General features: G+C 38.6%; 1 protein-coding gene across 2 annotated transcripts in view; it reads left to right on the plus strand.

The window, feature by feature from the left end:
• ELP1 (elongator acetyltransferase complex subunit 1) overlaps positions 1-15,063 on the plus strand; it is a 63,676-nt gene extending 48,613 nt beyond the window's left edge. For both annotated transcript variants that reach the window (XM_081237136.1, XM_081237135.1), the window contains 8 exons: positions 3,085-3,147; positions 3,534-3,594; positions 5,124-5,237; positions 5,934-6,045; positions 7,124-7,251; positions 7,634-7,788; positions 10,041-10,116; positions 12,892-15,063. In XM_081237136.1, the coding sequence (XP_081093262.1) occupies positions 3,085-3,147; positions 3,534-3,594; positions 5,124-5,237; positions 5,934-6,045; positions 7,124-7,251; positions 7,634-7,788; positions 10,041-10,116; positions 12,892-12,959 (777 nt within the window). In that variant the 3' untranslated portion in view covers positions 12,960-15,063. The remainder of the gene's footprint in view (positions 1-3,084; positions 3,148-3,533; positions 3,595-5,123; positions 5,238-5,933; positions 6,046-7,123; positions 7,252-7,633; positions 7,789-10,040; positions 10,117-12,891) is intronic.
• The last annotated feature ends 208 nt before the right edge of the window (positions 15,064-15,271 follow it).

A 15,271-nucleotide genomic window follows, 5' to 3' on the forward strand; every position in this document is an offset into this window, starting at 1 on the left:
AGTGCACGGCGGTGGCACTGTCTGTCTCTCCATTCTAGCTGCTGCAAGCCAGTTGCTGCGTTCTCCTCTCAGGCTCCAAAGCTCCCCGTCTGTCCCAGCTAATCTCCCCACTGGTGAGGGGACTTCCCGGGGTACAGGAACCTTTCCTCTTTCACAGATCCCTCCCAAGGGCCCAGGTCCTGTCCTGCTTCCTTTCTCTCTTTTTTTTTCTTTTGTCCTACCCAGTTACATGGAGATTTTCTTGCTCTTTCAGAGGTCTGGGGTCCTCTGCCAGCGTTTGGTAGATATTCTGTGAGAACTGTTCCACATGTATGTGTATTTCTGATATATTTGTGGGAGGGGGTGAGCTTCATGTCCTACTACTCCACCATCTTGATCGCTCCTCTGCACTGACTTTTGAATGTTAAACCAATCTTGCATCCCTGAGTTAAACCCAACTTGGTCATAATGTATGACCTATATTGGTGGATTCGAAAGTTTACTTGAGGCTTTTGTGCTTGTTCACAAGGAATATCGGTTTATAGTTTCCTTGTTATGTCCAGAATATGTAAAGAACTCTTACAACTCAAGAACAAAAGGACAAACAACTCATTTTGTTTGAAATGGCCAAAAAACTTGCATAGACATTTCTCCAAAGAAGATAAACAGATGGCCATTAACCACACGAAGAGATGTTCAACATCGTTGTTCATTAAGGAAACGTAAATCAAAACCACAGTGGGCTATCACTTCATACCCACTAGAGTTGTTTTAATCAAAAGAATGAAAAGTAAGTATTGTCACAGATGTGGAGAAACAGGAACCCTTGTATATTGCTAGTGGGTAGGTAAAATGGTGCAGCTGCTGTGGAAAAGAGTTTGGTGGTTCCTCAAAAAGTTAAGCATAGCATTACCATAAGATTCAGCAGTTCCACCCCTGAATATACACTCAAGAGAAATGGAAACATATGTCCACAAAGAAACTTGTATACAAATGTTTATATTTTTAGAGCATTATAATAGCCAAAAGGTGGAAACAACCCAAATGTCCATCAATGACAGATGAACAGATGAACAAATTGTGATATGTGCATACATGCACAGACACACACACATACACACACACACACAGGAATATTATTCGGTCATAAAAAAATAAAAAATTGATGTATGCTACAACTTAAGATGAAACTTGAAAACATTATGCTGAGTGAAGTAAGTCACATAAAAGGACAAATATTGTATGATTCTACTTACATGAAGTAACTAGAGTAGTCAAATCTATCTGGACAGAAAGTATAATGATGGTTGCTAGAGGCTGGGGGTAGGGGAACATGGGGATTTACTGTTTAATGGATATAGAATTTCAGTTTTGCAAGATAAAAAAAGTTTTGGAGACTGATGGTGGTGATGGTTTCACAACAGTGTGAATTTGCTTATGCCACTGAACTGTACAGTAAATGGTTAAAAGGGTAAATTTTATATTAAATTTTACTACAATCAAAAAAATAAATTAAGGGGAAAGAAAGGAACAAATAACTGGTAGATGGTACAACTTGGATAAATCTTAAAAACATATGCTAAGTGAAATAAGTCACACACAAAAAGTCACCTACTGTGTGGTTCCTTTTTTACAATATATCCAGATTAGGCAAATCCAGAGAGACAGAAAGCAGGTTAGACGTTACCAGGGGGTGAGAGGAGTGGGAAATAAGGAGGGATTGGTTAATGGATATGGAGTGTTTTTATGTGATGATAAAAAAATTTTGAAAGTAGGGAGAGCTTGTGGTTACCAACATTGTGATATAGTAAACACCATCGAGTTACACATTTTAAAATCATTCAGTGTATGTTATGTGAACTTAATCTCAATAAAACACACACACTCACACATTGCCAGTCAAGCAAAACACATCCTACCGTGTTTCTCTGGGACATATGGTATAGGCCTGCAAGGATCCTTTGGGGTCTCGGAAGAAAATGTTTAATTAATCTTTTTAATTAAAAATAACCTATTTAAAATAGTATATATGTAATATAGATTGTTTAAAGTGCTGAAAGCAAATACAAGAAAATAAAAACATCTCATTCCTACCACTCAGAGATTGCTATTATTAGCACCTCCTGTTTTCTCTCTCCTTTCTGTCTCTTCCCCACCCCCTCTACACACACACACGCACACACGCACACACGCACACACACACACGTATTTAACCAAAATGAAATTATGCTGTTTGTTCTGTTTGTAAATTTGGTGTGTTTGGTTATGATCTTCATCTCTCCATGTTGATGCATTTTAATTCATCTAATAATTACAATTTAAGTTCCCTCAATATTCCAAAATTGTTTACAGTAGATCGATCCAAATTAGATTACAGTCTAGGGACATGTATTGCATTTTGTTATGTCCTTTAAATCCCTTTTATCTAATGTATACACCCCGCTTTTTATGACAGAGATTACTTGAAGAAACCCAGCCAGTTGTCTCATATATTTCATCTTTTAAAAATGTGTTTTGTTTTATATGCTTTTTAAGTACATTAAGTAATTATGTATTGGGGTACATGATCAGAAGTTTTTAGTGGTAAGGGTACAAGCATCACAAATGGTTAAAGACTGTAGCGTATGCAGGTGTTTATTACACTCATCAGTTTTTTGTAGGTTTGAAGTTGTTCAAAATAAAAAAATAAACATTAAGAAAGAAAAAATGGTTTAGAAGATTACTGTTCTAGTCTACCATTTTTTTCAGAGTGTGCACTTGTCAATTCAGGAGCCCACCTAAACCTCTGGAATCAGATTTGGAGGCGCAGCTGGGGAAATGGGCATTTCTAACAGTCTGTCTCGTGGTTTTGATGCTCAGGGATGTAGAGAGGTGATGCTTACCTTGTGCTTGGTGATCACTTCCAGAATTGACACCCCTCCTTTGTCTCTTGCATCAGTATTTATCGAGCATGTACTCTAGGCCAGTCCCACCAACTGGGACTGTGAGTGATAGGCTGGAAAGGCAGAGGGAGGCAGCTCTGTGGGCAGTTTTGCAGTTTATTATGGTGGCATCTAACACACTTGCTCCATTAGCCTGTTACCTTCCTTGATGTTCCCCTCTCAGGATTATGAAGAAGCTGTGCTCTTGCTGTTAGAAGGAGCTGCCTGGGAAGAAGCTCTGAGACTGGTAAGAGGACTTCAGAACTCCTCCCTGCATGAAGTGCTAAGCGGAGCAAGAGCCTGCACAGGGGAGACAGTGTCAGCTGCAGTCCTTTGTCTTCCGAGCTACTGAAATTTGTTAGAAATAGTTCAGGTTCCTGGTCTAAGGATAAGCAGTGCTTTTTAAACCATTTAAAAAATTTATTCTTGATGTTTGGAATTAGTCCGTCCTCTAAATGTGAAATATTACTAATTTTTACTGAAATGAATTGAGTTTTCATTGGCTACCTTATAGGAGGCCTACTCCTCTGGAAAATATCCTGTCACCTCTGAAAGTGATCCATTTCCAAGTATCTTAACTTTCCAGTGATTTGAAGTTTTCCTGCCTAAAATTGTTGTATTTTTTTTTTTTAGGTACATAAATATAACAGACCAGATATTATAGAAACCAACGTAAAGCCTTCCATTTTAGAAGGTGAGGGTTACATTTTAGATAGAATTCCTGATTTGGAGGCATAGAACTGCGGGGGGAGACGGAGACGGGAGAGTACTGCCTGTGCCATTACATCCTTTAATCATGTCAGTGATGACAGGACTCATTATATCGAGTCAATCAGAGTTCTCCACTGGGTGTGAAATTTACTTCTGACCATGGTTTTTAAATATGCTAAGTTGCTAAATAGTAGCACATAACTTAGTTGAATGTTAAAAACCTGTGATAAGATTCAATTAAGAATCTTTGGGAATAGTTGGGAAACTCAAATATATTAGATAATATATCAAATGGTTAATTTCCTGCATTTAATAATTGTATTGTGGTTATATAGATGATATCCTGATTCTTAAGAGAGAGATGCTGAAGTATTTAAGAGGGAAGAATCATATCTGTAACTTCCTCTCAGAGGGTTCCACAAAAATGTGTGTGTGTGTGTGTGTGTGTAGAAACAGAGGAAGCCAAAAATATGGCAAAATGTTAATAATTGATAAATCTAAGTGAAGGGTATATGTATGTACATTGAATTACTGCAACCTTTAAGTAGGTTTGAAACTTTCAAAATAAAAATTTTTTTAAAATAAGAAGGGACTTCCCTGGTGGTCCAGTGGTTAAGACTTTGCACTTCCACTGCAGGGGGCTCGGGTTTGATCCCTGGTTGGGGAACTAAGATCCTGCATGCTGTGTGGCGCGGCCCAAAAAATAATAATAATAAAAAGAAGAACCTTTGCAGATGGTTCCTCGATAACAGATGAGCGTTATCAGTTCTAGAATACTCTGGTGTTCACTGTATCCCTTAAAAGCAAAATGTAAAAGCAGGACATCAGTTTGACTTACAAAAGTCTTTGGGAGTAGAGGTTGATTTTAAGCTCTGCACAGTCTACCCTGTAAGTAATGTCCGGCCTTTCTGACATTAACATGTATTTATATTCTTACCCTGCCTGCTCTCTACTACCCTGTCCTACTCAAAACTGGGAGGGTTCTTTGTGTATCATTCACTTCAGGCACTCCTAACTGGATACTGGAAGCACCCTTCCTGGCCCTGTAACAATCCATCTAGCCCGCTCTTACTTGGATTCTTCTCCACTAACTAGAACCTAGAAAAAGTGCTGACAGTTCATCTACAAAGACCTAACACTTACATATTTAAGAAGCACTTCAGTGACTTTCCTCCTATTTTTGTTAACAGCTTCCTATGCACTCCTTTTATTTACTAGTCTTCTCTTGGGTTAGATACCAAGTCTTGTTCAGGTGATTTTGTAAGTTTAGTGGTAGAGAGTATTCTAGGATGATGTTGATGAACTTTAAGATCTGGAATCTCAATCTCTAGTTCTTTCTCCTATAGCAATGTTGGTTACTTCTCATTAAAGAAAAAATTCTTCCTGGAAAAACCTGGTAACTTCTTTTCTTTGTTAAGCTCCAACTCCCTCACTAACCCCCCCCCACACACACACTCTAGTTTTATCTCTTTGTTTAAACGTGCTCAAATTATTTTCCATCTGCACCCTTAGCCCAGAAAAATTATATGGCGTTTCTGGACTCTCAGACAGCCACATTCAGTCGCCATAAAGCACGTCTATTGGTGGTGCGAGAGCTCAAGGAGCAAGCACAGCAGGTGCATCTGGGTGAGTGCCCACCTGAAGACACAGATGCTTGGGGGGTGGCGAGGGGCAGCATCGCACTTTGTCTTAGCTGCTTACTGTCCCTCCCGCAGTGTGATTACTGTGCCAAGTAGAAGTCCGAGGCCTCTGAGGGTCCGTGAGGGTCTTTGTTGTGGGTACTGGGGAGAGAGCTTGGGGGCAGGACCAGGCACCAACAGGCAGAGCTCTGCCAAACATTCTCTCCACACCCCGACCAGAGCAGCAGACTACTGTATTTACACAGTGATCTCATTTCCAGAAGTTCCTTTGCTTTAAAAAAAAAAAAAAAGACTTGCCTGGTGGTCCAGTGGTTAAGACTCTGCACTCCCAATGCAGGGGGCCCAGGTTCAGTCCCTGGTCAGGGAACTAGGTCCCACATGCCACAACGAAGATCTTGCACATGGCAACAAAGATCCCACATGCCACAACTAAGACCCGGCGCAGCTAGCTAGCTAGCTAGCTAAATAAATAAATTTTTTTATGTAAAAAGAATAAATTTGGTAAAGTACTAGTTTACAGTAATAAAACTGTATTTATTATCTTATTTCATTTTGAGATCGACTTTGTACTAGTTTTCATATGTCCTTAGATATGACCTGATTAACTGTAGTTCCCTTACCCCTCTGAAGGTAAACCCTCTTTTGCAGGTAGTTTTCATTCTATCTGGTTCTTCTCTTCTAGATGATGAGGCACCCCACGGTCAAGAGTCAGATCTCTTCTCTGAAACTAGCAGTGTCATGAGTGGCAGTGACGTGAGTGGCAAATATTCCCACAGTAACTCCAGAATATCAGCGTATGTATCATGTTTATTCAGCACATTGACCATGCCCTGGGTATATGGAAAAAGTACAAGTAAATAGGTCAGTCTTCCAACAGGACAGTGCAGCAGGAGGGGGAGGACATTCTTCAAGGCCCTGTGGAAGCTGTGCAAGGACCTTCCCAGCATATCTAAGAGATTAGACTCAGCTTTGAAATGTTTTCTGCTGCAGCTTCGTGGCCTATGTGTTTGCCCATCACCCACATGGCGCTTACAGTGGGTACTCAATTTACATATGACATCTGACTTTATTCATTTAAGAAATATTAAGTGACTACAATGTGTAGGCACTGAGAAAAATATAAAGATTATAAAGAGAAAAGATTTCACACTTCTTCAATTCAAAATTCAACTAGTCAGAAGTATAATCGAGCTAATTGTAGTGGATGTTACCAAAACCTTTTAAGGAGATGTGAGTTATAAGAGCTTGTACTCTTCCTTGGGAAACAAAAGTATATAATGCGAGATTATATATTTAAACCAAATTGTGCTTTAGGAATTCAGAATGGAGACCTGTGAGGTTGTGTGGGGCAATCAGAAACTGCAAGAAAGCCACCTAGAACTGGGCTTTGAAAGTTGGGGTGAGAGTCCCAGACAAAACAAATGGCATAATTAAAGACCTCTGAGGCAGGAGAAAATGTGGGATTCATATATATTTTATGATATTCAAATTCCAATCTGGTATGTCTGTTATCTTACTTCAACTTAATTTTGTTGCCTTTAAACTTAATTTGGTTTTTGCTACAAAATTGAAGCTGTTTGTTCTTTTCATTTTTCTACCTCTTATTATCGATGAAATCCGATTTTATTCTGTATTTTAATCAAAACTTCAGGCCAGGCATCACGTTTTAGGGTTTTCCTTATTACTTCCTGCCTTTTCTCTCCCAATTTAATTTTTATGTATCATTTTAACACCTTCACCATTTTCCCCAAAATACAAATACCATCTGTATATACTCTGGTTTCCCAGAAAGTGGGTGGCCAATAGTTACATTCATTTTAATCTGTTCAGCACAAAGAGAGCCCCTTTTCAAACATCTCTAATTTCTAACAGGAGATCATCTAAGAATCGGCGCAAAGCGGAACGGAAGAAGCACAGCCTCAAGGAAGGGAGTCCACTGGAGGACCTGGCCCTTTTGGAGGCACTGAGTGAAGTGGTGCAGAACACTGAAAACTTGAAAGGTATCTTCTCAACACTGATGCTTCTCGCCCACAAAAAACAGAGTAAATCCGTCACTTCAGGGTGCATTCCTGAAACAGAACTTCTCAGCCAATAGCCTAGGCATCTTCCTCTTTGGCATCCACCTACCTGAGCTGTGAGAGACTATCACTGAAACCAGGGTAAAGACGGAGGAGGCACTGCTTTCCTGCTTGGCTCTTGTGGGTTTGTTTTCTTTTTGTAGTAGATATGTTGAATTATTCCAGCTCTGGGGGAGAAAGAAGAAAATGAGGGAGATACTGTAGTATGCTATTAGATATTTTCACTTGGGAAAGAAACTCCTGTTTGGATTCTAGCAATGAAGCTGGTGATACAACATACCACTCTCAAATTTCTTCTCTCTAGATGAAATATACCATATTTTAAAGATACTCTTTCTCTTTGAGTTTGACGAGCAAGGAAGGGAATTACAGAAGGCCTTTGAAGATACTCTGCAGCTAATGGAAAGGTCACTTCCAGAAATTTGGACTCTCACCCCTCAGCAAAGTTCAGCTACACCTGTAAGTTTTCCTCAAAGACAGAATGTGCTTTTTTTTTTTAAATCACTTTGACAGGTTATTACTCTCACACAATCTCTTAACAGTGAGAGCAAAAGATTTTCCTGTTCTTAAAACATACTATACAATAGTTAAATTGTCTCAGGCTTATGTTTAACAGGTTATTTTTGACAGGTTATTACTCTCACACAATCTCTTAATAGAGCAAAAGATTTTCCTGTTCTTAAAACATACTATACAATAGTTAAATTGTCTTAGGCTTATGTTTAAGCTGTCAGTAAGAAGATTTATGTTTGATGGTATAGTTCATAGTACACCTTGGCCTAGGTTAAGTTTGCTTTTTATTTCTCCTTTCTGCATGAAACTGCTGTCATGGAGAAGATGGAAAGTCACATGGTTGTCCCTGACCTTCAGTGAGATTGGTCAGGGTAGGGGGCAAGCTAGGACCAGAATTGGCCTCTCACCTCTCTGTTCAGACTTATGGATGGGATCTGAGTTCTTTAAAGGAAGCCCAGACAATTGATTTTTCTCGTTTTATGGTAAATTTGACTCATCACTTCTGTGTTGTTGTAACAAGCTTGCTAATTATGTTAAAGCTGTTTGTGTCCCATCAAGAATTCTAATGTATTGTCATCTATTTATTGTGTATATCTGCTCAGTCTCTTACATCTCAGGTCTATTGTTCAAAGTTTCAATTTTGATTCAGAAAGGCTGGTTTATCAGTCAGAGTCCATAAGGAAAACGAAAACCACAGCTATTATTTTATCAGAGAGAGTTTAATACATAGAACTGGTTAACCAAGTACTAGAGGACTGAGAAGGCAGAAAGGGAACACAGAGAAGGAACATTGAGATTGTAACTGTGGGCAGCCGCTTGTACCCCTAAGGCTGAAGGAACAATAGGAAGAGTTTGGGATTCTTAGAATTTAGACGCTTGGAGGTGAGGCCCCTGCAGAGCTGGTTCTTGAACCTCGGAGAAGGGGGTGGCAGCCAGCTGGTGCTGGTATTGCCGAGGGGGGCAGGATGAGGCTGAGTCTAAGTGTATAAAAATAAACAGAAACTGGAACAAACAGCTGCTGCGGGGTACAGAGCTACTGTTGAGTGAAAGCAAGCGAACAAGGGAACAAATTTCCTCTCCTTCCTCCATCCAGCCGTGCCCTGTCCCTCTGGTGTCTGCTATTGTTGGAGCATAACGGCTGTCCAAGGAGGGGTGTTTTCTCAGGCCCCCAGTCCCAGCATCATGAGCAGTGTATAGGAAGGGTTGGTTTGGCGCTGAGAGAGAGGCTGGAAATCGGCTCATAAACTTACTGGGTCTTGATTTCCCCAGTTATAAATGGGGATAATACTCCCCTGTGTACTTCACTGGAATGTTTTGAAGGTTAGATGAGAAGGTAGATATAAAAGCATTTTACAAGCCATAAAAATATAAACAACTGAGAATTAGCCTCCCATAAATACTTGAATTTACTGCAATAGGTATTTCCTAGAAGAAATGTGATCACCTTCAGAACTAGTGCTTTCGAGGCTAACAATTTACAATGCTTCCCCACGCCCTCCCTTATCCTTGTCTATTCGGATCATGTTAACATCTAAGATACCAACTTACGAGTCTTCTAGGGGAAATGACCAGGAAAATTGTGTTTTTGCTTTGGTTGGTAAAGCATGGTAATGTCATATGTGCAGGATACCACGTGGTATAGTCACATGGCAGTGTTTTGAGCACGTGACATCACTACTGAAGAGTGCACCAGGAGAGAACATGCAGACCTGAGTGAAGGCGAGGTGGAGGGCCTGGAGTGTGCCTGCTGAGGCTCGAGCGGGTGTGGAATTCCTGCAAAGTTTCTTGTTTACCTTGAACACATGTGCAAGTTTGCATTCTCCTCCATGATATGCACAGAATTGTTTTAATGTAAAAATTCTCACAAATCTTTGAGTACAGTCTGGTGCTCTGTGTATTCTGTAACCTCTTATTATATCCCCTCCCCCCAGGGTATGGCTCACTTATTTGGAAAGGACCAGGCTTATATCACTGAGATTTTCTTTTTCTGTTTTCCCCCCATCATTACCTTGTTCTTCTGGTGGACAGGAGATGTAGAGGTCTGAATTGAGACTGGAGAAACTGGCCAATTAAAATCACATATGTGTTTGATACCATAATGAAAATGAAAGGCTATTTATTGCTGGTAGAGATTTGGGTATTTGCAGTCAGCAGAAGTATAAGATAATCTTTGTTGATTCAGTCTACTTTCTACCTAGGTTCTAGGTCCCAATTCTACTGCGAATAGTATCATGGCCTCTTATCAACAAGAAAAGACTTCAGTTCCTGTTCTTGGTTAGTATTTTTTTCTCTCTAAATTATTATAGTACTAAGCAGAAGGAGTATCTTTTTGTAGGTGTTGAGATGGTTAGTAGTATAAGGAGAGATTGGGGAAACACTACTATTTTCCCTCAGTTCTAAGATTCTATCTTTAGTAAAATTAGTTTAATGCCTTTAGTGTTGGGATCCTGGGTTGGCGGGTAAGAAATCCAATGTGACATTAAATGTATAATTAAAAAAAAATTGTTCTGACATACACACTTGTCAATACAATGGCATACACTAGTCCATACAGACACATCACAGTTAAAGAAGTGTGACTCCTAAACAGTCTAATTTGCACATACCTTTTAAGGATTCATCTGAATCATCCTTTTTGGCTATTGGCAGTTTTGCATTGTGTCTTGGGGGCATTTTCATATTCCTTGCTTAAGAGCTGGACCATTTTAGTCATACTTAGGATTAACAGTATAATTTGAAAACAAATCCAAAGAGGATTAGCATTTCATCTGCATTTTCTGTTGAATTCCTAAAATGTTTTGTTTCTTTGTGGGGGGGGGCGGAGAGGATTCTCATCAGTTAGGTTACATATTCCTCAAAGTTAAAAGCCCTAAAGGCTTTCTTTTGAAAGTTGGTTAAAAACTTTTTGACAGATCAATTTGGTGCCACAGTATTTGCCCTTCATGTGGATTAGTCAAGCATAGCAACTTATTTTTAGCTTTGAAAAGGTGGCAGTTTTTACGGCTGCTATTTGCATTTCTGGCATGTGATAGGCAATGTTCTGCAATTTTTTCATCTAAATGCTCTACTGTGGTAGCATTTCGATAACATTTGAAGTAGCCTTTGTGGGAGCCATGTCAAGTTTAACTTTCATGGCTTATGTTGCTACCAGGAATAAACTAACCACCTTCCGTTCCAGCTAAGCTCATATATGCAGACAGTTAACTGCTGTATCCCTAGATCCCCTTCTTCCTGGAGGCCGGCAAGCTGCCTTTAGTATCAGTCCCCAAACGTACACTTATTTCTGAGATGCTACAATTCATCTCAGACCAGAGGCTGTTTGGTAATTGTTTAGTTTGTAATGTGTCGAATCCAGTTGTGATTTCTGTCCCCTCTTTTCCTCACTGCTGGCTTGATGCTGACCTTCAGGTCAAGTTCACTCACACCTTTCTCTAGGGTGGTCTAGTTGGCTTTATTAAAGAGCACTTCCATTTCCCAGCTGAGCCTTAAAGACTTTAAAATGTTGAGGCTCCTCATTATCAGAGTATGTATTATCCGTGTCCCTGTGTAGGAACACAAGTGTAGATTGTTAGGAAAGGAGAAATTCTCATAATTCAAAAAGAGGTGGATGAGCTACTCACAAAATTAGTTCCTCTCAAAATATTCCTCAACTGCCCCTTCCCAGCTAACAGTAGTAGTAGGGGATCAGTGACTTGATGGGGCATTTTCTGATTGTTTCATGTTAAGATGCAATGTAGTACCATGCAGGTTGATTGCAAGTCTGCAAAAATGTAATCCATTTCATAAAATGGATTAACCTTTTACTAGAGTAGTGCTTAAATCATGGCCGAATTGGGCTTGTTATAATTGATAACAAAATTACTTCAAATGAGTATGATTTGACTATCAAAGGATTAAGAGAAGTCTTTGGGAAAGTTGATAAAGCCCTCAAAATGTTTTTGTGAAATGACTCTCTCTGTGCTGTGAAATTCACACATGGAAATGTGAAAGATGTCATGTCCTGCTGTCATACAGTTTGTCAGAATAATTTCTTTCCTGCCAATAAGTCAATACTTGGTATTTATTCTTGGTTAAGTCTAAGAATCAAATATAATTGTAGTTATGCCTAATTTTTAAAAGTAAGATACACTATTTTCAGAACTTGTTTCTTTTTTACAAAAAGATGGAGTCTCATTCAAAGTTTACCCACTATTTAACATAAAATTATGGAGCTTGTTCGCAATGAATTTAAGTAGGCTTTTCCAATATTATAAATAAGTAAAACCTCTTGTGATCTTTCTGTCTATATAGATTTTTGTTTGGGGGTGTAGAGAGTAGTAATTGTATATGAAATTATAAAACTGTTACGATTAGTAGAGAAAATGTGGATTGTACAGAAAAGTATGGCAAAGAAAATTAAGATTTAATAATTTCTAGTTACACATGTGTACCATGCATGTATATATGTATAATGAAAACCATGTTTTTAAAACACTTTATCTTGCACATTTTTCACACATTTCAAAATATTCATGTAAATAATTTTTCATGTCTGTATGGGTCATATATACAGATGTACCATGAATAATACTGAGAAAGATCATCTTTATATATGCATGTTTTCTCATGTCTCTACTTCCTGTATATGATTCCTACTTAGATAAGAGACTCCATAAAGCTAACTGAAAGAGGGCCTGCGAGTTTTATCTAACGGTGACAAATTTCCCCCAACCATCGCCCGCCTCCGTTTATTTATTTTTTTTAAATATGGACATTTTTATTGATCAGTGTGTTTGCAGAAATTTTTATCATAAAGCATTTTCCGTCCATTAACTTTACTTACTGAATACATGCCACTACTTTTTTTTACTCTTATAATTGATGTAAATTTTACATACAGTAAAATTTACAGATCTTAGGTATATAGTTTGATGAAAGTTAACTCTGGTTCTGATGGTTGTCTTGTAGGTGCAAAGCCCAGTTGCCTAATTTTAGCTTAGAGTTACTTGCCTCAGCTCCCACCAAGAAAAAATAGTGTGCTTATCACAGTTTCCCTCTCCTTTCTTTCAGATGCTGAGCTTTTTATACCACCAAAGATCAACAGAAAAACCCAGTGGAAACTGAGCCTTCTAGAGTGACTCTGACCCCATTTAGGAGGGCTCTGGCAGAGAAGACTTTTCCTTCCACTCCTCACTCCTCGAGGCCTGGCTGCTGGGAACTGCGGAGAGTAAGACCATCTACTTTAGCATTACAGAGAGCTGCTCTGTGCAGCAGACCTCAGCAGACACCATTTCTATTTTACTTTGCATATAATCTTAATCGTTAGCAAGGCTTTAAGCTTTAACCCATATAGCATCATTTCGTAAAAATTCCTGTTCTTCTACTTAGTGCTGATTGAGAGCATATTTCTGGTATTTGTGGTAATCAGGACACTGGGTTTCATTCCCAGCTACAGGTCGGAATCATATTGGGACCGTAGACAAATCACAGAATTGATTTGTGCCTCAGTCAATTGGGAATGTTTCGTGGCTGCTACCTCAAAAGTGTGAAGAAAAGTAAAATAATGTTTTTAAATTGTTTTATGCTCCTTGAGGAAAGCCTTATGTATAAATAACTAATGGCTATTAGAGCTCCCAACAATAGGTCGAATTTAATCATTTAAATGACTTCACCTTGAACTAAAGCAGAATGAAATGCAAAATCTCTCCTTTGGTATTCTAAGCTTTCCTATGCTGACAGTGGTTATTTTGTAATATCTTACCAGGTCATGTGCTTCCAGTGATAGCTGGTTTGAGCCTCCTATCACTACAGTGTCCATACGGACTATTTTTATTGCCTGTGAATATTCTGCTAGAGTTAGCAGTGTTAGAGCTGGAACAGATTAGAATTTCTGAAACAGTATTGCGTACGTTTGGGATGGTGAGCAGTGTGCATCCTAGGCATGAACAGTAGTAAGTTACTCCTTTCTCTCCAAATGTTGCTTCTTTTAACATAATGTTTTTGTTAGTATCTAGGCCATTTCATTTATTTTTCTTTATGGTGCTTAACTGACCTCTGTCTTTTAGTTGTTTTCTTTGGAAGAAATGAGAATGTTATCTCTTTTTGGTGAGTCTAGAAAAAAGCTTAGTTTGTTTTGACAACAGTTTTGTGGCTGACTCTTGGGTAAGGTTAACAATCTCTTTCATGCTTTTAATACCAGAACCAGACCTTTATTACTCTACGTAAACTAACAGGAAGTCAGAGTATAGGTGTACCCAGAATTGTGTAACTAAAGAAGCCTTTTCCTAGTATAGCAAAATGTAAACTTGAGAATCTAGGTGTGTTCACTGTATAATTCAACTTTTCTGTGTGTCTGAAAATTTCCACAAAATAATAGAAAAAGTAGAAGAAGAATATCTATAATTAAGTGCCCAATGTTGAAAGGCTGCAAGTGCTTTGTGACTACTCTTTGGTGTGGATTAATGAACATGGTAACTTACATGTCATTTTAATATATTATAGTGCTCTTCCTATGGGTAATAGTAAAGGGACCCATGCTGATGGGTGGGAAATAGAAGTAAATGTGTCTGTTGATAATGGTGTGACTTTGCATGGATGTTCACTTTCCTTGAAATAATATATTGAAGCAGCAAAAAAGAATTTGTGTGAATACAAATTACTATCAATTACTCTCTCTCTCTGAGCAAGATGGAATTTTATTCATTTGGAGTAGAAGCAGGTGAGACCAGACCTTCCAAATTGAAGGCCAAGTCAAGGGTGAATTCATGGGGAAAAGTGCTGTGTATGGGCAAAGGAGAAACTCCTGGGAGTTGTGAATGCTTAATTTGGGGGAAAGATTCTGTTAAGTTCTAGAGTAGAGTATATAATTCTCCCCCCAAATTTGGCCTCTTCCCAAAGCAAATTCATGCAAGAAGCTAAAAGCCTCAGTTATTTAGTTTGTTCCATAGAATCAGCTTTGTTCAGATGCTCCAGACATCAAGAGGAAACTTGCAGAGGACTTTCTCTGATAAATAAAAGCACATTTTAAATTTAGACTTTTTTTAAAAAACAGAGGCAGGAGCCAATGTTTTTATTATGTCTTTATGAGTATAGCTTGGTGTAATTTCTTAGCATTGCCACGTATTTTAAAATAAATTTATTTTCCATATGTATCTACATATGTACACACATGCACACATCTGGGGGATTTTCCATAGTCATAACTGAAGAGGATTTCTTAAAAATAAATAAAACTTGAAGGCATTTTGAGTTTATTTTTGTGCATGGTGTAAAGGTTTGTTCTCACTTCATTGGTTTACATGCAGCTGTCCAACTTTCCCAGTATCACTTGCTTAAGAGACTGTCTTTTTCCCATTTTATATTCTTGCCTCCTTTAAGGTTTAATTGACCATAGGTGTGTGGGTTTATTTCTGAGCTCTCTGTCTCATTCCATTGATCCATGTGTCTGTTT

The sequence above is a fragment of the Mesoplodon bidens genome, assembly GCF_964165515.1.
Source record: "Mesoplodon bidens genome assembly, chromosome: 6".
Lineage (NCBI taxonomy): Eukaryota > Metazoa > Chordata > Mammalia > Artiodactyla > Ziphiidae > Mesoplodon > Mesoplodon bidens.